The 24,160-nt window shown below is 38.0% G+C and overlaps 1 protein-coding gene across 3 annotated transcripts; it reads left to right on the top strand.

Annotated features, from left to right (window-relative positions):
• Positions 1-2,499: 2,499 nt before the first annotated feature.
• LOC100695324 (polypyrimidine tract-binding protein 2) lies at positions 2,500-24,160 on the top strand. 3 transcript variants are annotated; one of them, XM_013276330.3, is made up of 18 exons: positions 2,538-2,643; positions 3,439-3,523; positions 3,992-4,013; positions 4,176-4,227; positions 4,510-4,673; positions 5,331-5,402; positions 5,494-5,565; positions 5,679-5,837; positions 7,057-7,167; positions 8,033-8,201; positions 12,103-12,180; positions 13,618-13,730; positions 16,257-16,290; positions 18,987-19,079; positions 19,457-19,573; positions 21,242-21,341; positions 21,420-21,497; positions 22,288-24,160. In XM_013276330.3, exons 4-18 carry the CDS (start codon positions 4,197-4,199, stop codon positions 22,415-22,417), a joined length of 1,521 nt encoding a protein of 506 aa, XP_013131784.1. In that variant the 5' UTR covers positions 2,538-2,643; positions 3,439-3,523; positions 3,992-4,013; positions 4,176-4,196; the 3' UTR covers positions 22,418-24,160. The 3 variants fall into 3 exon arrangements, with proteins under 3 accessions (XP_003453220.1, XP_013131785.1, XP_013131784.1); XM_003453172.5 differs by lacking the exon at positions 3,439-3,523 and having other exon boundaries at positions 2,500-2,643; XM_013276331.3 differs by lacking the exons at positions 3,439-3,523; positions 12,103-12,180 and having other exon boundaries at positions 2,500-2,643.

A 24,160-nucleotide genomic window follows, 5' to 3' on the forward strand; every position in this document is an offset into this window, starting at 1 on the left:
AAATATTTAAGTACAGCTTTGTTGTGTTTTTGATATTAGGTAATATTCTTGTTCCTATATATTCATATATATTCATGAAAGTTGCACTAGTGCATGTAAACAACATACATCCTGGGCTGGTTAGATTATACTATTTTTAGGTAGTTTGTCTCTATTTTTATGAAATTTTAATAAGTAATTTTGAATCCAAAATCTGCAAAGTCACTAATAATTTGTTCACATGAAATGTTTTATTTTCTATATAATGAAGAAAGTGTGACAGGATGCTCACCTGTGTCTGTATTCAGGTTCTGTATGTGATTAGACAGTAGTGCTGTTTATAGCTTTAGTGTTTTCACATTACCAAGAGCTCAGTTAAGTCTCACTTGATTATGCAAAGTAAGACCAGGGAGTTAAGTTTGCTGTTAGTAGACAGTTTATCTCTAATTTCTGTAAACGGTAAGAATTCCATGTCTGAAATAAAAGTCTGTTTAGAAGAAGAGTTTAGTAGGCTGGAAGCTTTGTCTTCCTGAAACATTTTGAAACATAACCTTTGAAATGGTTTGAAAATATTTCCCTTAAGTATTTGGTTAGTTACTTTTTAAAATGTAGCATTAAATTCAGGAAAAACATTGCCACTTTTCCCTCATCAATTCAAGAAGCTAAAAATCACTATTTTGGAAAACACAATTTTTTTTAGATTGCCTCTTTTTTGCACTAGGAAATGTGCTTTGTTCTCTTACTAATATTAGTCCCTTGTCCTTTTATCACCCTTTAAAAAATATTTTAACATGATCGTTAACTAGACTAACTAAGAACAATATTCATTTAAAAGATTTCATTCACTTTATGAAACTGGGGTTGTATAAAATACATTTTAGATATTTTAGAAAAGGTTTTGTTCTTCGCTATAAATCTGCACATTTAAATGTTTTTTTGAGTCTTTGACCTTGCCACTCTGGTGGTCCGTGGGAAATTCATCTCACCCTAGAAGCTGAAATTTACTATTTTTCACTATGTCCTGCTAGCACACTTTCTTTCATCTTTACTTTTTAACAAAAAAAAAAAAAACCCAGTTCGCCTCCTCATCATCATCCTGCTGTGCTCTGGTAATTTTTCAGAAATCATCCCATATAAAGCAGATTTATTGGTTCTGATGTTTGTTTGTTTAAAAAAAAAAAGATATCCCTAATATATTCTTGTGTCTGTCTGTTCAGGAAGACAAAACAAACGTTCAAGTAGGAGCTATGTCTGTCAAAAGAACACAGTACAATATGATCCACAAGTAGCTTCACAAACAAACATAGTCATTTCTGTAATTTATATCCCTATCCATTCCACTGTAAAGGATCTGACTGATTATGATGTGAAGACGATGCTCACCTCTGGCACCTGGTCAGTGCTGGGCCTTTTTGCAGGTGCACAGGGGCATATATTCATATCATTGTCCCACACTTTCATTATCACCCGTGTGACATTTCAGGTATGCAGTCTCCCAATGGCTTTCCTTACTGAGCTCCACGAACATTTTCTGTCTATGTGAACTGTAAATTCGCTATAACCTGTGCTGCTTACTTTTACTTGTATGCAGAAAGAACTTCTTTTTCCTTTGAGCTCCACCCTCCAAATTGTCAAAAGTTACACCAATTTACCAATTCAATTCAATTTTATTCAATTCAATTTTATTTGTATAGCGCCAAATCACAACAAAAGTCGCCTCAAGGCGCTTTATATTGTACAGTAGATAGCACAATAATAAATACAGAGAAAAACCCAACAATCATATGACCCCCTATGAGCAAGCACTTTGGCGACAGTGGGAAGGAAAAACTCCCTTTTAACAGGAAGAAACCTCCGGCAGAACCAGGCTCAGGGAGGGGCGGCCATCTGCTGCGACCGGTTGGGGAGCATTAAGAGCATAGCTTCCTGTTAGAGCTGGAATCTGCTACAGTGCTCGTCAAGCAGACAGTCTCACAAGCATGCTGTAGACTTCTACAGGACTGGGTTGTTCAGTGTGCAAGTGGCAGTGAATGAATACATGTGTCTGTGAAATTTAATTATTTGCTCATGATTTGATGTTTTTACCTACGCAGGGATTTTAACATAAATATAATTCAAGCATATGAATCTGTAGAGATTCATTTGCTTTTGGAGCCAGCTTCAAGCAGCCTCTAAAATTCTACAGTTTTTGGCACTTGCATGCTGGTTTAATTTTTCAAATCTAAGGGTTTCCCTTTGATAAATATTAAAATAAAGATATTAGAGTAGTACCATGTAAGCCTACATGTTGTCACAACCAAGTCAGTTTAAGGACAAATGCTGAGTACCTGACTTTACACAAAGCTGTGCAGGATCCAGCTTAAAGAATTAAAGGTTGTTTTTGAAGAACAAAATCACTCTCAGAAAACAGAAAACATTTCCCACTTAGTTATAAACTTGATTATAAATCAATTATTGAATTATAATAATTGTATATAAAACGGTCGATCTCCCTTTCCCCTCCTCAGCAAAGGTTGGCAGTAAAGCACCTGATGTTACTGTTGTTCACCCTTAAAAGACACGAAGAGGAAGAAGAAGAAGAACGCCCATTTTGCTCAGAGTGTCCGCATCGAAGAGTACAGAAATATCAACAGACAGAAGAGGACAAAGAGCTGCAATGGACGGGTAAATGTATTTATGTTGCAGCTGGTGCTTTTGGGTGTGCCCTCCACAGCTATGCGTGGGCCGTATTCAGAATAAAGCATTTCCCCTGCTCGGTTTGACACAGGCTAAATGTTAGCCCTGCAAATCGTGAAGCTGTATAAAGCGAAGTGCACGACGTTAGCTAGCTAACATCACGAAATGTATTACTGAAATGTCTTGATTGTGTGGGGAGCATTATTCAGCAGTATGTTTTATGTGTCATTTTCTAACGTGATGGTAATGCCTCGAGTTAATAACCTAGTTAGATTAAGACACTTGTGCGTTTCAGCGTAATAATGCATTGTTTTGTGTGTAAAATAAAATTGAACGTTTGCTAGCTACATTAACAAAGCTGCCGGTAACAGTGGAATCAAAGTGGTTTTATGGCATTGGCGACTATTACTGTCAGTTATTACAATTTTATCAAGCGATTAGCTAACCCGGCGTTAATGAATCATGTCAAAGCCCACATGACTTGACAGTTGGTGCTGCTCGGGCATTAACTGAAAGCAGGCTCCTTTGTCTGGGATGATGTATGCTACACTAACATCTGTTGGGGTATTGTACATTAAGGGTTTTTTAAAAATAATAATAATAATAATATATATATATTTATATATATATATATATATATATATATAAATATATATATATATATATATATATATATGTATATGTATATATATTATTTCACTGTGACAGTGCGTCGCACAACAGTTTGTGCAGTTAAGTATATGCAAAATAATGCAATAAATAAAGACGTCTTTTTGGATTTAGGTTTGTTTTAAAACACTTGAGCATCAGTATCAGGTGCCCATACTGCTCGGACTGTACATTTGGAAAGAAAAGGGATAAACGAAAGGTGTGTAAGAGGAATATATATCAGTTTAGTAAATATGGCCATATTCAAAGCAGGCTGTAAAGTTGGTGGGTGTGTTGAAACAGAACAAATGTAACTTCTGTTAAGCGGCTGTATTGTTTTTCTTCAAGTATTAATATGATTTAAGGGAATATTAGCACCAAAACTACATATACTTTGTAATTTTTGTTAATCGCCTAGACAGTACAGTTTCTACTTAAAGCTCTGAAATAAGAAAATCAGTTGTTTTGCAGACTGCATTGCTAGTTGTATCTGTGCAGTCATCAGAGCTCCAAAGTATCAACAGTAATAAATGAACACAAGTTAAATTCTCACCAGCAACATAATCATTTCCAATTTTACTAAGCAATACTTCAATTTTGGTTTTAATTATGAGAACAATTACATTGTTTCAGTGCTCAAGAGATTTGCAGTTTATCCTTAATCTCTTTTCCCATTTGTTTTTGGCAGTGATGTTGCGGTTGGTGTGAAAGTAAGTTGTATTGCTGAGTTTTGCTTTTTTTTCTTCCTCTACTCTTTACAGTTATGTATTCCGACTGTTTGACATGATCTTTTTGATTTTTCTTTGCATACCTTTCAGATTTTGTTGAACACAGAAGTTTAAACTTTTTTCTTTTTTTGCTTGTTTTACTAGAGAGGCTCAGATGAGCTCAACATGTACGGTAGCAGCCCCAACTCTATGACCGGTGAGTTCAGTTGTAGCTTGAATGGAACCCACAAGCGTCTCCTTAAAAAGTGTTTTACGTACATATGATATGTGACCTAAAAGGTAAATTCAGTGGTCACGGTTTCCGATATTTATTTTCTCTGTCAAGTCATGATTTCACATTACAAGTTCATAATAGTTCTGTTCTTACTTCTTTGTTACAGTGATCCTTGAAAAGTATGCCCAATAACATGACCCAAACTGTGTGGTTTGATATGAAAAGCTATTGATCCTTAATGTTTCTCTATATGTGCATATTCAGCGAATGGCAGTGACAGTAAGAAACAACGCCTGGACGAATCACCTCCCTCCAGAGTCCTCCACATCAGAAAACTTCCCAATGAGGTGTCAGAAACTGAAGTCATCGCTCTGGGGCTGCCCTTTGGAAAGGTCACCAATATACTGATGCTAAAGGGGAAAAACCAGGTGAGCTACAGTGAAATATTTTCTCGCTTCGGCTAGTGCTAGGATGAAAATAAAACATTCAACTTTTACACAGAATGGGAAATTAACTATTATGCACTGGGTCTAATGCAAGGAAAAAAGGCTATTTTCAGCCACTCCTTTATTCCAAAGGTGTCACAACAGCAGTGGTGTGATTTTGTCAGAATCCTAGAACTGACGACTGTAAATAGATGATGTTACATTGTACACTGCAAAAGAAGATGATACTAGTTATCACTTTACCCCCAAAAGCAAATGTTGAAAGGACAAAACTTTCCTAGCGAGTACTCTTGTAACAGTTAAGTTTCTCTGTCAAAATATGCTAATACAGCAAATTTAGAAAAAAGTTCTCTCACATTATTTTAGTCATGGAAATCCATTACTAACATAAGGTGAGCAGAGTTTATTTCCCCCCCCAAAATTCATTCCTATATTGAATGAGCGTCTGGCCAGTTATGAAAACAGGTGGACTTACTAGTTGATTAAGTCCAGTGAGACTGTTTGTTCCCCGGGGGCTTTCATTGGTGTTATTGATGCTCTGTGAAATTAGCCATTTGTGTTAATTTTTTCCTGGATTTTTTGTCACCTCAACTGTAGCATTATCATTCTTCAAAAGTTGAACATGGTGTACTTTTCCAGGCTTTTCTTGAGTTGGGCACAGAGGAAGCTGCTGTAACTATGGTGAACTACTACACAGCTGTCACACCACAGGTCTGAAGTACAGCTCTTTCTATAAGCATTAATGTTTTCCGTTGTTGCTTTAATTCTTAGTAACTAATGTGTGGATTTGTATTGTATTCAGGTCAGAAATACTCCAGTCTTCATCCAGTATTCCAACCATAAGGAACTGAAAACAGACTCTGCTCTTAACCAGGTAGATGGATTTGTTTATTTGTAGTTGTACACTAAAGACTGTCCTTCACCCAGTCCTCGATGAATTCATCTTATATCACCTTATATTGTTGTGTCTTTTCTCTTTCCATTCAGAGGGCCCAGGCAGTTCTGCAGGCAGTGTCAGCGGTTCAGGATGGAAGCTCTCCGTCCTCTGACCCAGGAGTTTTGGACTTAACTCCACCCCCCAGCCCTGTCCTGCGAATTATCATTGACAACATGTTTTATCCTGTCACATTAGATGTTCTACAACAGGTAAAACATGAATACTAAATTTGGCATTATGTTTGGTATACATAGTCTGATATTTTCTGATGTTTAGACTACAGGTTAGAAAAAGAGCACAGAAATAAACTAAGGGTGCATATATCCGATATTTTGATCAGATATCCAGTACTGACCCAAAAACTGGATGGTAAAAATGGTAAATGGACTAGTTGTTATATAGCGCTTTTCTACTGAGCACTCAAAGCGCTTTACAAGATGTCATGACAATGGACTGATCTATAGTTTGAGTCCTTCCTTTCAGTTCTGTGTTTGTGCGCTATCCAACAGCTAGCTGCAGAGCTAAGGTAGCATAGGCATTTCTCATTGCCAACAATATATATTCGAGTGTGTTTGCAAAAGTTTTCTTGCTCAACTGTAAACTGTGGTCAGAGTGAGCTGACATGACTGAAAACAGGATGACACAACTTTGCTTTTTCTCACTTTGTCTCCCTCGTTCACTTTCACTCTTGTTATATTCTTTCGTAGAGGCATTACATCAGGTACAAGTTGGAAGGACATTGGTTTGGTTTAACACTTCATGGGAAGCTTTTATTATGGTAACATAACATCATGTTGTCAACTCACTCATATTATTTCCCTCCAGATCTTTAGCAGTGCCACACTTCAAGTGTGTGTGAGGAGAAAAAGCATTAATTACTGTGACTGTAATTGGTAGCACTATGTAGGCAGGTTAGCGACTTATTAATTTAAAACTGGTATTGCATCATACTCAGCATTGGCAGATATCCGCAGCCAATGTATTGGATGTTAACTGGAAAAAACTGAATCGGTGCATCCCCACATTGATCATCATCCCCATAAGACTTTTCAAAAGCTGTTTTTGCTGACTAGTCATTTGTCTACATAGTTTGAAACTGTTATCATAACAAATCTAATTGGTGGGACACTGGTTTAATTCACTGGGTTGAGCATGTGACCTATATATAGCTTTAATACAGAGTCCTTGGTTAGATCTGCCTCGAGGCCATTTACTGTACATTTTGCACCTGGTCTTTCTCCCAGCTTGCCTGTCTTGTCTCCACTGTCCACCATCACAAATAAAGGGTAAAAAGACCCCAAAATACATAAAAAAACAAAACAAAACAAAAAAACCCAAAACATTGTGAACCTTTCCTAGTTTAAGTTTGCCGCTCATGCTTTTATGGTGTTTGTTATTTTTTTCTTTCTTTTCTTTTCCTCTTCTCAGATCTTCAGTAAGTTTGGGACCGTAATGAAGATTATAACCTTCACCAAGAACAACCAATTCCAGGCTCTTCTGCAGTTCAGTGACCCCGTCAATGCACAGCAAGCTAAACTGGTGGGGCCACAAATACACAAACTGGAGCTAACACATCAACAACACATAAAAGATCTTGAATAATCAGGCCCCATCTTATCTTAAAGACTTCATACTGCTGTGTCACCCCAATAGTGTATTTTGCACTCAGAATGCAGACTTACTTATTTCGAATTAGAATGGGAGGCAGATTCCAGGATTCCTGGTTCTGTGGAACCAGCTTCCAGTTTTAATTGAGGAGCCAGACATCCTCTCTACTTTTAAGATTAGGCTTAAAACTTTAATTTCGATAAAGCATATAGTAAGGGCTGGATCAGATAGCCCTGAATCCTCCCTTAGTTACACTGCAATAGGTCTTTGCCTTCCCATTGTTGCAGAAGCACAAATAAATTATGCAGGCAGATGTATAAATGGCTGACAAAACCAGAAAAAACAATGCTTAATGTGTTAAGCCACTACAAGCTGACAGAGTGGCAACAGTGTCACTGTTTTCAGATCACTTTCTTTTCTCCAGGGTTATTAAAGTATATCTCTGTAGGCTTCAGATCTGTCTTTCTATCTGTCGAAATCTATGTACCAAAATACAGTTGTACAACATTGTCATTGTTGTTGTTGTTGTTGTTGTTGTTGTTGTTGTTGTTATTATTATTATTATTATTATTATTATTATTATTAATAATAATAATAATAATAATAATAATAATAATAATGATAATCTGGTACTGTCCTCAAAATATAAGCTAGGAAGTGCTTTGCTCTATTGATTTTGTCTGACATCTTAAAAAAATTTCAGTATTTGATACCACAACATTGACTGCATGAACAGAATCAACTTTTGGAGACTATTGTACAAGCTTTTATTTCTCTTTTGTTCCTTTTACTTCAGTCTTTGGATGGACAGAACATCTATAACTCATGCTGTACTCTGCGGATAGACTTCAGTAAACTGGTCAATGTTAACGTCAAATACAACAATGATAAGAGTCGAGATTACACCAGGCCCGATCTTCCTACAGGAGATGGAGAGTCAACCAACAAGGATCATTCTTTACTGGGTAAATAGACCACCTCCTGAATCCGTCTACCAAACATCAACTTATCTGTCCCTCCATTTATCCATGACCCTGTACTGTCACATTCATAACTCCATTCGTTTGCTTTAGATGGAACACATCCACAAAGAAATTCTTTTGCCAGTCATGGGTCAATTTAAGGAAGTGAATTTGAAGCCATTTACCGAAACAGTTATTACAGTTACACTGAATATGTTGTAATCCTTTCCGCTCTGTATTTGTTTGTGTATTTAAGAATAGAGAATAAAGAATGCAGTTAGTCAGAAGGCATTGTAATAATCAATCAATAAAGGCCAATAAATGCAAGTAAGTACATTGTTTGACCTACAGAGGGATACATTTAAAATTAACTTTGAAAATTAAAGTGAATAAATGATCTGGCAGACATGTGTGGGTCCCTTCATGTGTATGCCTCCCCAGACAATCATGACCATCAACTGGAAGCATAAAGTTCTCATTGGATTCTCCAGACCCTTTTAGATCGGTCACATGTGCTCATGATGAACGTGCTTTTTCTTATCTCTGAAAAACACAGTGCACAAGTGGTTGACCTGCCAATTCTGGTATTCTGTGGCAAATGCCAGTTGGGCTCCACGGTGCCAGGCAGTGAGTCCAGGGCCCACTAAAGAACATTGGACCCTAAGCCACCCTCGTGAAGTCTGTTTTACTTTGTTTGGTCAGTTTGGACATTTAAACTACTGGTCTCCTGGAGGTCATTGTGTTGGGCAAGATTTCTGTCTCCCATCTGTCTCTTGGAATCTCCTGAGACTGTCCTGTGAGACATCGGACACTAAAAAACCTTCTGGCCGTGGCACGTATTGATGTGCCATACTGGAGGAGTTGGACTACCTGTCCAATCGCTGTAGGGTCCAGGTATCGCGTCTCGCTACCCGTAGAGACACTGATAATAGCAAAATGCAAAACTAGTTAAAAAACATTAGAAAAGATGAGGAGGAAAACATGTCAGTGGCCGCCACTTGTAAACCGTTCTTGTCACATTGTTGCCCCACTAGTGCACCTGTTGTTACTTTCATTAACACCAAAGCAGCTGTACCTGATTAGCCTTCCCCTCTGCTATTTACCTGACCAGATCAATATCCCATAAGTATAACTGACTTGGTGCTAGGGTCTGGTCTGAGGCGTTTAAAATTTCTGGGTAATATTATGAGTTGTCCACTTTAGCCTGATAAAGTCTAGCACGAAACAGTTACAAAGAAATGTATTGCGCAAGTCGTTGTTGGTGCATGGGAGTCAGTTAGAAATACAGGGAGTGCAGAATTATTAGGCAAGTTAATAAGGAATAATTTTATTATTGAACAACAACCATGTTCTCAATGAACCCAAAAAACTCATTAATATCAAAGCTGAATGTTTTTGGAAGTAGTTTTGTTTGTTTTTAGTTTTAGCTATTTTAGGGGGATATCTGTGTGTGCAGGTGACTATTACTGTGCATAATTATTAGGCAACTTAACAAAAAACAAATATATACCCATTTCAATTATTTATTTTTACCAGTGAAACCAATATAACATCTCCACATTCACAAATATACATTTCTGACATTCAAAAACAAAACAAAAACAAATCAGCGACCAATATAGCCACCTTTCTTTGCAAGCACACTCAAAAGCCTGCCATCCATGGATTCTGTCAGTGTTTTGATCTGTTCACCATCAACATTGCGTGCAGCAGCAACCACAGCCTCCCAGACACTGTTCAGAGAGGTGTACTGTTTTCCCTCCTTGTAAATCTCACATTTGATGATGGACCACAGGTTCTCAATGGAGTTCAGATCAGGTGAACAAGGAGGCCATGTCATTAGTTTTTCTTCTTTTATACCCTTTCTTGCCAGCCACGCTGTGGAGTACTTGGACGCGTGTGATGGAGCATTGTCCTGCATGAAAATCATGTTTTTCTTGAAGGATGCAGACTTCTTCCTGTACCACTGCTTGAAGAAGGTGTCTTCAGAAACTGGCAGTAGGACTGGGAGTTGAGCTTGACTCCATCCTCAACCCGAAAAGGCCCCACAAGCTCATCTTTGATGATACCAGCCCAAACCAGTACTCCACCTCCACCTTGCTGGCGTCTGAGTCGGACTGGAGCTCTCTGTCCTTTACCAATCCAGCCACGGGCCCATCCATCTGGCCCATCCATCTGGCCCATCAAGACTCACTCTCATTTCATCAGTCCATAAAACCTTAGAAAAATCAGTCTTGAGATATTTCTTGGCCTAGTCTTGACGTTTCAGCTTGTGTGTCTTGTTCAGTGGTGGTCGTCTTTCAGCCTTTCTTACCTTGGCCATGTCTCTGAGTATTGCACACCTTGTGCTTTTGGGCACTCCAGTGATGTTGCAGCTCTGAAATATGGCCAAACTGGTGGCAAGTGGCATCTTGGCAGCTGCACGCTTGACTTTTCTCAGTTCATGGGCAGTTATTTTGCGCCTTGGTTTTTCCACACGCTTCTTGCGACCCTGTTGACTATTTTGAATGAAACGCTTGATTGTTCGATGATCGCGCTTCAGAAGCTTTGCAATTTTAAGACTGCTGCATCCCTCCGCAAGATATCTCACTATTTTTGACTTTTCTGAGCCTGTCAAGTCCTTCTTTTGAGCCATTTTGCCAAAGGAAAGGAAGTTGCCTAATAATTATGCACACCTGATATAGGGTGTTGATGTCATTAGACCACACCCCTTCTCATTACAGAGATGCACATCACCTAATATACTTAATTGGTAGTAGGCTTTCGAGCCTATACAGCTTGGAGTAAGACAACATGCATGAAGAGGATGATGTGGACAAAATACTCATTTGCCTAATAATTCTGCACTCCCTGTACTTCATACTTTTGCAATTTATGCAGTATCAGACACAAAAGCAAGTTTTCGTGTTAATGTCTTCATAAACTTGGTGTTCTTTTCTACTGCCCTTGTGCTCTTCCCTTTTACATTAATGTTATTCATTAATCACTCTGAATATATTCTGCAAAACAATACACTTTAACACCATGTTACTGTATTGTGTGTTAGGAAGGGGGCAAGTATTTGAATTGATCAACCAATCAAGAGTGTCACTTTCAAACAGACCCAGCTTTTTGCAGTGCAGTGCACATTAGTCATTTTGCTGTTTATACAGGATATTGAAAGCTTATTTTTCTCACAGGCTTCCTAAATATCCGTCTTCTGGGTCAGTACAGTAGGTGCACTGGGTCATCTCAATGAACTGCTTACGGTTGGGAAGCATAATGCTTGTTGCCAAATCCAGTTGCGGCAAACGACACAAATTCTTACAAGCTTACATTACAAGATTACAAGTTTGTTGTAGTAGCTACAAATTAAACTGTAAACATAGAGAACTATCTTCCATCTGTTGAAGCAAAAGAGATCTTACTTGCATTTATTTCCATCAGGTTGTAGCTGTGGGTCAGTTTGTTACATTTTATTTGAGAAGCAAGTTTCTTTCTCTTAGACAAGTACATGTTATTCATGGCAAATGACACCATTTGTATACTGACTTTTGGATGTCAGTAACTCGTCTCTGGTCATCCTACTTGTACATAAATCATCTCTGTTCCTTTTTGTGAGGTGTCAGCTTACAGGTTGCTGGTGTATTGCAGCCATGCTGTAATGCTAATATATTTTAGATCTCATTTAGGCACGGAGTTCTTTTTTTTATGTTAATTTTGTCTCTTCTAATCTGGTGACGATGCAGTATCTGACATGCAGTATCTGAGTAGTTTTCAATAAATATTTACTTATTGACTGTAATAACTCATTAAATATAATACTGTTATTTAGGCCAGTATGGATTTTTGTGATATTTGTACTCTTTGGTGCTAGGTTAGCTAAGTGTTGTGTGGTATAAATCTAGCTGTTATTGTCTTGTAGGTACCCCATCTGGAGCACTAGCTTCCTACTCTAGTGGAGGAGGTTACTCATCTTCTCTCTCCCTCTCGCAGGGTGGAGGTACCTATACTTTTTTTTCTTATTTTTGTTTTTCCATCACTCTGCCTCTGTTACTGCTGCCCTGTCTCCTGTCATGTCCAGCTATGATTACTATGAAAGCATAGTGGTTACGAAATAGGTTGGTTGATATTGGAGCTAAATATATAAATGAGGCAAATAGTGGCCTTAAGAAACTGCTGTTTACCATCTTGTAAATAGTTGGGTTCTTTGCAGTCCCCTGTATTATTATAGTTCATCACATAATAAATGTTTTTTCCCAATAATGTGCTGGCGTTGATTGACCTGAACTATTTTTATGAGCTTTTTTTAATCTTATTTTTAATATTTAAATATATGTATAGGTTGTGTTAAATTAGCTGAACTGTTTAAACTGTGCTTTTTCAGCTTAATGTAATAGCAAAACTGAGAGTTTCAGAGATTTAAAGATTGCTGTGTTTTGAAGTCTTAAAGAATTTCTCTTTGTTGAATAACTTGTTCTGTTCACCCAAACACTTAAATGGTTTAAATGCAGGTTGTATGTTTTGGGCGTTGATTTTTGTAAAAAAATAGAAATAATATTCAGTCAGATGTGTGAAAACTGTTTTTCTTCCTCATGTTTTAAAATGAAGGGACTTGAAAGTGTAAATCTGTGTTGATTCAAATGGCCCTGTTAGTTGAATGCAGTGAGATTTTTGGGGGAAATGTTATGTGTGCTTCATTGTTGTCGACCGGGGGGTCGACAACTACACCCTCCCCCAGCTGTACAGGTACAGCTGTTACCTGTATCCACTAGCATATTTTTATTGTGTTAAACATATTAAAAAAAAACTTGGAAAAAGCTTTAAAGGTTAAAAAATTAAAAAAAAAAAAAAAAACCCCAAGCTCAATAATAATTTGTATTATTTACTGTTGTTTTAACTGTTTAGCTGTTATCCATCCACATATGTCCCCCAGTTACAGATTACAGCAGCCTTGATCACTCTTTGTTGTATGAATGATGTTGACTTTTGAAGGTTATGGGGCTAACAGCTTTTCTAGTGGAAGCCCTGCTTCTCTATGTGGTTTACCTCTATAGAGAAGAAGCAAAAATGTTATAGTGGAGGTAATGTTCACTTTGGTGACCGTTCCCTTTCATTTCTGTAGTGCCAACAAGTACTACTTTTTTTTTTTTTTTAAGTTGAGATAGCTAAAGTTAAATGGCAATTGTCATACCACCATAACCTCAATCATGTCAGACTCTACCCTGAATTGGTTAGGTTGTCCATTTTGATTTCTTTTCACATTTGAGGAATTGTTATATATTTCGCATTTCAAATCACAGTAGTTTTTTCATTTAGAATCTGTTAAACTGATTAAAAATAATAGTCCTGCCAAAAGTTTCATGCAGTTACCTGTTTCTAGTTTTTGTAGTTAAGTGTCTAATTCTGAGATGTGCCTTCTCTTGTGCTTTCCGAACAGGAGCCATCAGCCCACTGAGTGCGGCAGCAGCGGCAGCAGCAGCTGCAGGTCGCGTTGCTCTATCAGGATCAGGAGTGTCAGGGGTCCTGTTGGCATCCAACCTAAATGAAGAGGTACACAAACCATGCGCATAATGTTAAAGTAATATTTTTAAGTTCTGTAAAATGCACTTATTTGAATTGTTGGATGCTGCTGAAGTTGGTAGTAGTGTAAATTCCTGTGTGGGTTGTGGTTGGATGTGTGCTAAGTCTTTTGTGTGCTAAATTTTTCCCATATCTTCTCCACTTAGCTAAAGTATAATACATCGTCTTGACCCCTAAGCTGTTTCAGGGTTTTCTTCACTTAGCACCAGAACTTTTTTTCCCAGTTAAATTGTCCAGAAAATCCACGCAGGAAAAATATGTCTTTTAGTGTGGATTGGCCAATTTATCTTGTTTTCAAGAACTTTCTCAGATTCAGGAATGACTGTTAGGGAGTGGTGTGAGGGTGTGTGTGTCTGTATATGTGTGTTTTTGTGTCTGTGTGAGAGAGAGAGAGATGAATCCCCAGATTGATTTTGTTCTCCAAGACCCATCACAAGTCCTGAATTTTACTGTCTTAAAATATTTTCAACTACTTCATGTTTGATCCCATTGTGTCTGTCAGATGGTGAGAGGTTTCTCTGTAATAAACACCTGCATACTTGTATATTTTATATCATAGCATTCTGTTTAGTCTTTCAATTTTTTGTTAATTTTCTAAGTGTAAATATGCAACTATTCTGTCATTTGTTTTTCCAGTATCTTCTGTATCTGTTATCTTTTTCTGTGTTCCATCTCTCTATCAAACTCCTTCTCTTTTCCTCTCTCTCTGTCTGTCTTTGTCCCTCTCTGTGTTGAAATGGACTTCTTAGTAAAATGGTAGTTTCACACTTCTACCCTTAGTGCAGGAGCTGTATCCTGACTGTTTCATAAGAGCACACAGTTTTCTCTGGTGACCAATCCACTTGAGAGCAACAACTTCCACATACACTTGGGAGTCTGCTCAATACAGTCCATTTGTTAAGTAGTGTTTGGGTGTGGTGTGGCCATTCTTCTTCTTCATTGTAAGTGTTGAACCCAAGTGATGTTTTTCAGTCACTTGCTCATTCTTTCTCAACTCTGTCATCAAATGTATGGATGGATTTTAGCTGTTTAAACACAGTAAACTTGAGTTTCCAGTTTTCATAGTAAAAGAAGTCCCAGACAACGAGCAAAACTTTAAAAAAAGCTTTCATCCATCTTGAACATTCTCAAATTTTTCGACTAATTTTGAGAGTAGTAAAATGTGACAAACTGACACCCTTGTTTTGGCAATGGCCTCTGTTAACACAGAGGATCTCGTTCCAGGTTTGGACTACTATAGTGATGACACAAGGACTTATCTGAAATGTTAGATTATTTTTTTTAATAGGATGAAATTTGTAAAATTAATACATGTTCTTTTATGAATAGCTTGTTAGATCGTCCTGGTTTTAAATTGCCGTACATGGGAATGCGCCGACCCAATGCCAGTCCAATCATGACTCTGAAAGCTATATTGGGTATCAGTGACAGCGGGCCAATGAGAAACCAGTGTGACCATTAATGACATCACAGCAGTGTCACACTGAGCTTAAATGACACAAATGCATTCTTTCATTGTAGTTTGCTTTTACAAACAATGATTCCCAGTCTCCTCCTCAGAGGGATGGAAACAGCTTTGTATTTTAGTACTAGTGGACTATTGGATCGGTACTCCGTATTAGCAGGTATATTACAGGTGTTATTGCCTTGGATTGGTGCATCCCTAGTAATGTATCATTAGGAGTGTTTAAATGAATAATTTATTGCTTTGCATTTAGGTGGTCTAGCTGCATTGTTTGTATAAAGCTCCTCCACACTTGTCAGTTTGATCTGCTAGACATGGATGGTGGTTCTTGTGGCGCTCGCTGCCTCCAGCCATCTGCTTCATGGTACTGCGTTCTTTTGGTTTGATGTGTCCTGCTGCTCACTCTTCCACTCACTCTTTGTTTTTTTGTTTATTATTCTACCTGCCTCCCATTGTTTGGTTTTGTTTTCCTTGCTGTTAAATGCATTACAAAAGAAATGTTTGCATATGTGTGTAAACAAAACTGGACTGTGTGTGTTTGAAATCCAGCCAGCAATCAATCAGACTCCGTTGATATTCCACTGATGCTCTGTTTACTGACCTCTGCTTTGGTTTTTGTCCTCCTCTCCTCCTTTCTCCTTTCCCTGCCTCCTTTTTTCCCTCCTCTGCTCCCCCTTCACACATTTATTTTCTCTCCATTTGGCCATCCATTCTTTACTGCCGCACACTTCTCTTAACCCACAACCAATCATCTACATTTGCCCTGAATTATTTTGCCTCCTTTCTCACTTTTTACTCTTCACTTTTCTCACTCTTATCTAAACCCAATTTGGTTTTGCCATTTTGACCCTCCTCCTCTCCGAAACTCCCACTCCCCTATGCCCTTCATCTTTGCTCCACCCCTCACCATCATGGAAACCACCACCCCTCGTCCAACGCTGGGCGGTCTGATTTCTACCTTCGTCTCTCCTCTTCCTCCTCCTCTGCTCCTCCTCTTCCTGTCCTCTGCTCTGCGGTCTCTCTCTCTAAAGATGGTCACGCCTCAAAGTCTCTTTACCCTCTTCGGTATGTTCAACCTCTACTATTCTATCTGTATATCTCTCTCTGTTAATCCAGTTTTGTTCACTTTCTTCAGTGATGTCGTGGACTTCTGTATCTTCCTGTATTTCCAAGCCTTTCTCTATTATATTGTGTACTCAAGAGTTCAAATATACTTCTGTCACCACATTAACAGTGCAGTGAGTCTGACAGATTGTCCATTCGGTCAGCTTATCTCTAAACTCAAGACACCAAAACCACTGGCATATATACCCTATAACGCATAAGAACTACGCCTGGTCCACAGTTGGTGTAGCAGGCCTTCAGCCAAAAGACAAGTTTCTGTTTTGTTTTTTTGTTGGTGGTGTTTTTTTTTAACATGTACAATTACAGAAAGCCGAAAAAGCCACACTGTCAACTGCATATATGTATCTAAAATACTGCACCATATTTTCTTCAACTTAAGAATTTTTTCAAGTCAATAGTCGGGTGTCTCTGTGAACACTGAGAGAGCTTTTAATTGTTCATACCGAGCATGGAAATGTATGCTATATGGATAAAAGTATGGGGAATCTTAAAATTTAGGTCTGTTTAGACTCTTTGCCACAGGAGTATAAAATTAAACATCTAGCCATGCAGTCTACAATTTGTGGAAGAACTCATTGAATTGGAGCATGGTACAAAAATAAGATGCTGGTGTTGCAATAATTCAAATCATAAAATTTCTTGTCTTAAATACTCCACAATCAACTACAAGGCATATTATTGCAAAGTGAAAGCATTTAGGAACCATAGCAACTTAGTCACAAAATAAAGTAAAGGTACAGAGCGGGGTCACTAATGCTCTGCTGACCCAAACATCCTCTGCCATTAACATCAGCACAAAAACTGTCCACCAGGAGCTTCTCAGCATGGTTTTCCATGGCTGAGCAGCTTCTGTATGTGTAGCTGGCATTGACAAGGTTTCAGACTGAGCTTAACAGTTTATGATATATCTTTAGTTTTGCATGTTTCTCGTACCACGGCACACACAGGCCAGTAAAAACAAGAGAAAATGTTTTTTTTAATATCCATGGCCATTTAGAATCACCAGTTAATCTAACATGCATGTCTTTGGACTGTGGGAGGAAGCAGGATTTTTTTTTTAGAGGAAATCCATGCAGGTACAGGGAGAACAAGCCCCAGCCAGTGCTTGAACCATCATGCTGCCTGTTAGTGCAGTATTTGCTTTAATCACCCAAACTTTTTTTCGTCTTCTTATAATTTTAAAACTGTACCCTAAAAATACACTGCCATACATATCAGGTTCAGTAGGGTTGTCCTATAGTACTTGCAGAGGAAGTGCATTAGGAAAGGGATTATTTAATGACTAGTATTAACTGGGAACCTGTTTCAGTGTTGATATGAACACCTGACTATTGTTTTAGGACTAACCTTTAAATACATAGAACGTCTGCCTGTGAAAATGTAATTCAGCTGCTTCATTGTAAAAGTGAGTGCTGAAAGATTTTAGCGCCAGTAGAAGTAATAGAAGCATTGTTAGAGCCACACAGCGACCACAAATGAGATAAAATTTGTTTTAGATAAAATGGCAAAATAAATATTTGCTCCACTCTCAAGTTTATTAGCAAAGAGCACCGCAGAAAGTATTGCATCCCTGCAGATTTCTGTTATCTTTCTCCTTGTGCCTTGGCTACCATGTGTCTTTTAGTGGTTTTTTATTTTTTCCTTCCTTACTGATAATCAGGTTGATCACGACAGTCCTGTGTACTCATTAAGACTCATTCTTGCGCTACTTTTCTTTCTATCCTTTTTTTTTCTAGATTTTGTTTTAAACAAGTGCAGTCAGTTTGCAGTTGGAATTTGCAGCCAATCAATCCTCTGAATAAGTTGTGTCACAAAGGTCACATTGGACTGTTGAGTAGCACGAGAGTTTCACGCCTTTACATTCATATAAACTAGTTTTTAGTTTTTGCAACTCCAAGATGTCTCCAAAAGTTGAATCTGTTCATCTGGACGTAGCGTTTTGTGGGAGAAACGTTTCGTCACTCATCCAAGTGACTTCTTCAGTCTCAGCTGACTGCAGGTTTCCCCAAACCTTATAACCAGTACATTTGCATAATGACTGAAACCAGCCCACTGAAGGAACAATGGGCTGTGAGGTCAGTTCCTTAATCATAATTATGCAAACTCCAAGATGTCCACAGTTCAAAATATCTCCATTCAAAGTCACTGGAAAGATATCAGTCGTTTTGAGTTCTAACTAAGTCATGTTCCTGACTTAGTTTACTCTATATCTGTTTAATGACGTGTATTTTTGACCATGTCCGTGTCTAGTTTTCCATTTTGAATTGCATTATTTGGCTGGATTTGTGAATCCTGCATACACTGCTCAATAATCAATCAGGTGTTATTGCTAAAGCTCAGCCACGATTTTCTCATTGGTTCACAGTCATGATATAAAACTACTCAGGTTCACAGAGGCATTTTATTGAGTTTCAAGTTGAAGTCAAATGGGAAGATTCCATCTTTTTCATTTGTCTTTCTAGCACTAACTTTATTCCTTCCATCCTTCACACTTCTCCTTTTTTTTATCTTCGTCGGCTCCATCTCTCCTGCTCTGTCTGTCTTCTTTCTCTTCTCCCCTGCTCTCTTTCTCTCCTATTGATCTCCCTCTCTCGCTCGCGCTCGTTCTCTCTCGCTCTCTCTCTCTGTACCTTCAGGGGTCTATGGTGATGTGCAAAGGGTAAAGATACTCTACAACAAAAAGGACAGCGCTCTGATTCAGCTGTCAGATGGCAACCAGGCTCAACTTGGTAAGTTTGAGATCATTTAAGGCATGATGCTTTTATTTTTACAATCACTATTTCAGGCTTAATATAAAAACTTGTCGGTTCCACTGGTTGAGATATTTTGAAAAACTCTTTAGGAAATATTCATTTATTTATTTATTTATTTATTATACATTTATTATTTCAATGAAAAAAATGTTCTGTTAAAGATTCTCATTGATATGAAGAAAATGGTGCTTTTGTTTTTGTAGCGCTTGAGATTTGCATGTACAAAGTCACTCGAGTAGTGGTTTTGATCATTACAGTACAGTAATGATCAAAATCACTGCATCAGAAAATTTCATGTCAACATTTGTCAGATTTCACGTTTTTTCCCCTTGGTTTGCATTTCTGACCTGTAGCCATGAGTCACCTGAATGGTCAGAAGGTATTTGGTAAAGTGATGAGAGTGACACTGTCCAAACATCAGACTGTGGCTTTGCCCAGAGAAGGACTGGATGACCAACTATTAACTAAAGGTAAGATGATCCTGGAAGGCAACAAGGCAGTATCTTTCACGTTGCTTGTTGTGTATCAAAGGAGAAACCCAGCCACAGGGGGCCACAGTACAATGGCTTGTCCAAAATAGTAGCACTTGTTCCTGTAATCATCATTAAAACCTTTACTGGAAACAGCTGGTGGGAGTCCTTCATCAAACCACCTGTTTAACAAACTCCGATTTGAAGAAAAGCAAACTTTGCAGCTGCTCGCATCCACCGCCACTTTTTACACAGTGAAAAATCTGCAGTAAAGCTACAAAGGTTGTACTGAAATATACAGAAGTTAAAATGAAACATGCAGATGAACTGTTAATGTAATCCGATTTGGTGTTTAAATTAGACAACTGGCTGAAGGCTGGAGACAGCCATTCTGTTTTACATGGCGGTGATACCTGGAACAAGCAAGGGTGAATTTAAAGAGGGGCATGGGGTGTACTACACTATATTTATTTCAAGGCTTTAGTTACATAATTTTTCAGATTTAAAGTAAAATAAAATATTATAATTATGTTAATTAAGTTGTAAAAAATATGTAGAAGCTTTTTTTTAAAGGTCAAGGAAACATATATAGGCCAGTAAAACTCTGAGGGACTGACCAGGGGCCGTTATGTTGGACACTCAATTATTGTTAATATTAATTCTTAACATCTTCACCGTCATAACCTCTTTTTTTGGCAGCACAAAAACTTTGCGTCAAAGCACAGGGCAAACCTCAAAAGGCTGATATGCTCCCTTTTCTTACTCCTTTTAAAGGCTTACAGACACAACCTGATTTTAAAAAATGTAATGAAAATTATATTTAAATAAGGAATGTAAAAACAATCAAAGGGTTTAATTTTTTAACAGTGTACAAACTTAAAACACTGCAATTTCTAAAACGGAAACTAGTGAAGTTTATTGTGAAAGACCAGTGTTTTTGCACCTTTGAATATTTATAATTGCTCATTAATGAGACAAAAGTATTTCTTATCCAATTTATCGATGGAATAATCAATGAAATACATAATTACTAAAATAAGTGATAACTGCAGCCTTACTCCAAAGCTGGTGTCAAGCCCTACTAAATTGGGAGGGTTGCATCAAGAATAGCTGCTCCCTATAGGTGTCGCCACCGCAGCCCAACTCTCTGTGTGTTCTCCTTCACTACACTCCAACAAATCCTGTATGGAAATCTCGTTCTTTATGATCCACATGTTTGACTTTACCAAAATTTTGTGTTGCATACTGAAAAGATGATTGTGTGTCAAAGGAGAGATTTGACTTAAAAAAAACGTTTGCTCACTTTGTCCGTGGATGTTACACTTCTATCGCCAACTTCATTGTTTTAAATAAAGAACATTGAAACAACTGTTATTTGATGAAAAACCGCTGTGGCCTCATCTAGTTACATAAGTGCATAAAACAATGTGTAGTTTTATCGTAAGACCCGTAAAGTTAATTTAAGATGCTAGAAAGTTTTTTCTCTGTCTTAATGGCAGCACTGTCCTGCTTGGGAGAACCAGATGCCATATTCAAAGATTGTTCACCTAGTCCATGAGTCTAAAAATATTTCTAGTTTCTAGATTTGGTTATTGAATGTGCTTATTAGCAAAACTTTTTAGCAGGTGTTTTTTGTCAAGATGTGGATATTTTGTTTTCAATACACAGATTTTTCTGGCTCACCACTCCATCGCTTTAAGAAGCCAGGATCGAAAAACTTCCAGAACATCTTTCCACCCTCGGCAACGCTTCACCTCTCCAACATTCGGTAAAATAGCCACGGACACATTGTATTATTTATAATTCTTTGCTTCAAGGTTATAACGGTTGCGGTTTTCCTGTTTAGTGATGGGGTAGGAGAGGATGACCTGCGTCTTCTGTTCTCCAACAGTGGAGGGACTGTGAAGGCCTTCAAATTTTTCCAGTAAGAAACCTTTCAGTATAAAGTTATTTAAGACACTACAAGTGGTATTTGTCCTACTTTAAGTTAAAAGCAGTACACTTTGAAACACTTCAGATAAGTAGCATGCAATTCACTGGGGTAACTTACAAAAGAACACTAGAACCACAAGGGGATCATTTTGACCCTTTGGAAGTTTTAAAATTATGTAGCTGTGGTCAAATTAAAACACTATCATTTCATATTCCCAAACTATTCCTATAATGGGTTTTTTCATCAAATGGGACATAATTTTGTTCCCATAGAAATTAATGAATAACAATAGAACATGCTGGGTTGCCTAGCAACACATATTGTTTACACACATTTTGATATGCATATTGCTATGACATGAGGCAGAGCTAGCTGGATGTGATGGATTGATAAAAGATGATTAGTTACTCCGGGATTGAAAGGTCGTAGGTGGGATGCTAAGTCGTGTCAGAGCAGGTTAAAGAAGGTGGAGTGTATGACAGAACACGTGGAGAACCTGGTGGCTGTACAGAGCAGTGAAATCCAGAGCTGAGCAGCCAAGTCGGGCGAGTTTCAGGCCTGAGCTGGGGAGGTGAAGGGCTGAAGACTGTGGCCCTTCACCTCCTCCAACTGTTTATTGATTATCAATAAATTCTGATATATATTTGAACTTTGCAGCCTGTAATGAAATAATCAAATTATCAAACTCTGGCAGTTGTAATGTTAAAGACGAAGTGAACATGAGTGAACATGTTTTTGTTGCTTCCTGTGACATTCAGCTTTTCTTTGTTTTCTGATTAAGGGACCGTAAGATGGCTTTGATCCAGATGTCGTCAGTTGAGGAAGGGATCCAAGCCCTGATGGATCTTCACAACTATGACATGGGAGGAAATCACCATCTGAAAGTCTCCTTTTCAAAGTCTACCATCTAATCCAAATCCTTGTCACATTTAGATCTGTGACAAGCCAACAAGTCACTGTCAGTGGTCCCCTTTTTGAAAATTTCCTTGGAATAGTTTTCAGTGAAAAAAAATGAGAAAATCAGAATTTCACTACAATATATTTTCTCAACCAGTAGAAGCAGTGCTTACCTCAGTCTCAGCCCAGAGGCAGTCCTGCTTTGATCCGTACAACATGTTAAAGAGCAACTAAACACCAGCTGAATGTGTTATCTTTGTTTACCAGGGTGTGCGAGTACACTGTGACATCACAGTTGATTGGGGTTACAGGTGAAAAAGACTTCAAATCTGACCTGGTGTTGAGATCCTCTTTAGAGCAGTACAGACTGGTAGTTTTCATTTAAAGTGCGATCTGTGGTTTATTTCGTGTTGAACTGTCTGTCAGAGTTGACCTCTCCCCGAATTTATCTTTGAGGTCTGAGTCACTTCTCTATGTATTCCTTTCTGAACCACCTACTCTTTCAGCAGATACCAGTTTAAACATCAGGCTGGCATTGTTCTGAAAGCCATTTACATCATCTCTGATCCTCTTTGGTTGTCTGTTATTTTAAGATGTTTTCTGGACTGTTCCGCTTCTTCAAATCTCATCTAGTTCATTGCCAAAGTATGACACATTCAAGGGTAAAAGAAATCAAGCAGTGAGCATACAGGAGCCGAAACCAATGTAAATATGACCAGTATTACATTAGAAGCACTCGTTACTTGGAGGGGGATTCTTTACCTACACCCAGTCATTTTTAAATGTAGTCCAAACACCAGGTGTAACAACAGTTTTTAACACTTAATGCACAAGAATCATTGTGTCGCAGTTTCACTATTTCTGTTTTTTTTCCCTTCACTTGCATACTTTCTTGCTGGTTATCCTGTCTCTGAACAATCATTTTGGAAATTGTTTCTACATTTAAAGACCATTAGAAAGTCTATCGTACCTTTTTTCTATATGATTTTAAAAAGATTTGTAGGAATGACAGTCATTGTTTGAAGTGAATTATGCTTGTTTCGGACATGTATGTCCCTGAAATGTCCTTCACAGCACAACATAGAATGTATCGACTCAGTGTAATCATATTAAGGATGCAAAGGTGATGCCATCTGTTTCCTGTTTAAATCTCAGTCATTGGAAAAGCAGCCGTAATTGGACACATGCACAGGATTCTTGCTAATGCTATCTGTTTAAACAAGGTTTCAACATGTCATTCTGGTCTGGGTCTCTTGGTATTTGGAGCACCCATCGGGACCTAAGTACATGTGCCTTTAGTTTGATTTTACTGTTGTGTTTTTAAACAACATGTGTATTGGTAATGATTGCCAATCTTGTGTTGTAAACCTATGTTTGGAAAAAATGTCTTGTTAATTTTAAAAAGAAGCAAACCTTGTCTTTCAGTTCTCTTTGACAGTCTGAGGTTATTTATCAAAGTGAGATGCACAAAACTTGTCACTGTTTCAGCTGAGGTCGCCTCATAAGTTGGTTTTATTTCTCTCACCTCTCGATCTTGTTTCCAGCTGCAGAGTTTATTTTTAGACCGTTTTTAGATTCTTGTAAATTTTCTACCTGAGTTCAGTTTCTTTTGTGATAAGATTTCAGATTAGCACAAATTAAACACGTCTTTTCTACCAACCAGCTCAAGTAAAATTGTGTTTGTGTATGTCTGGGTAGTTTCAGGCCTCTGCTCTCATCTGTACCTTATCTATAATAAACGTCTCTCACTCTGTTCA

Source organism: Oreochromis niloticus, linkage group LG18, assembly GCF_001858045.2.
Source record: "Oreochromis niloticus isolate F11D_XX linkage group LG18, O_niloticus_UMD_NMBU, whole genome shotgun sequence".
Taxonomy (NCBI): Eukaryota; Metazoa; Chordata; class Actinopteri; order Cichliformes; family Cichlidae; genus Oreochromis; species Oreochromis niloticus.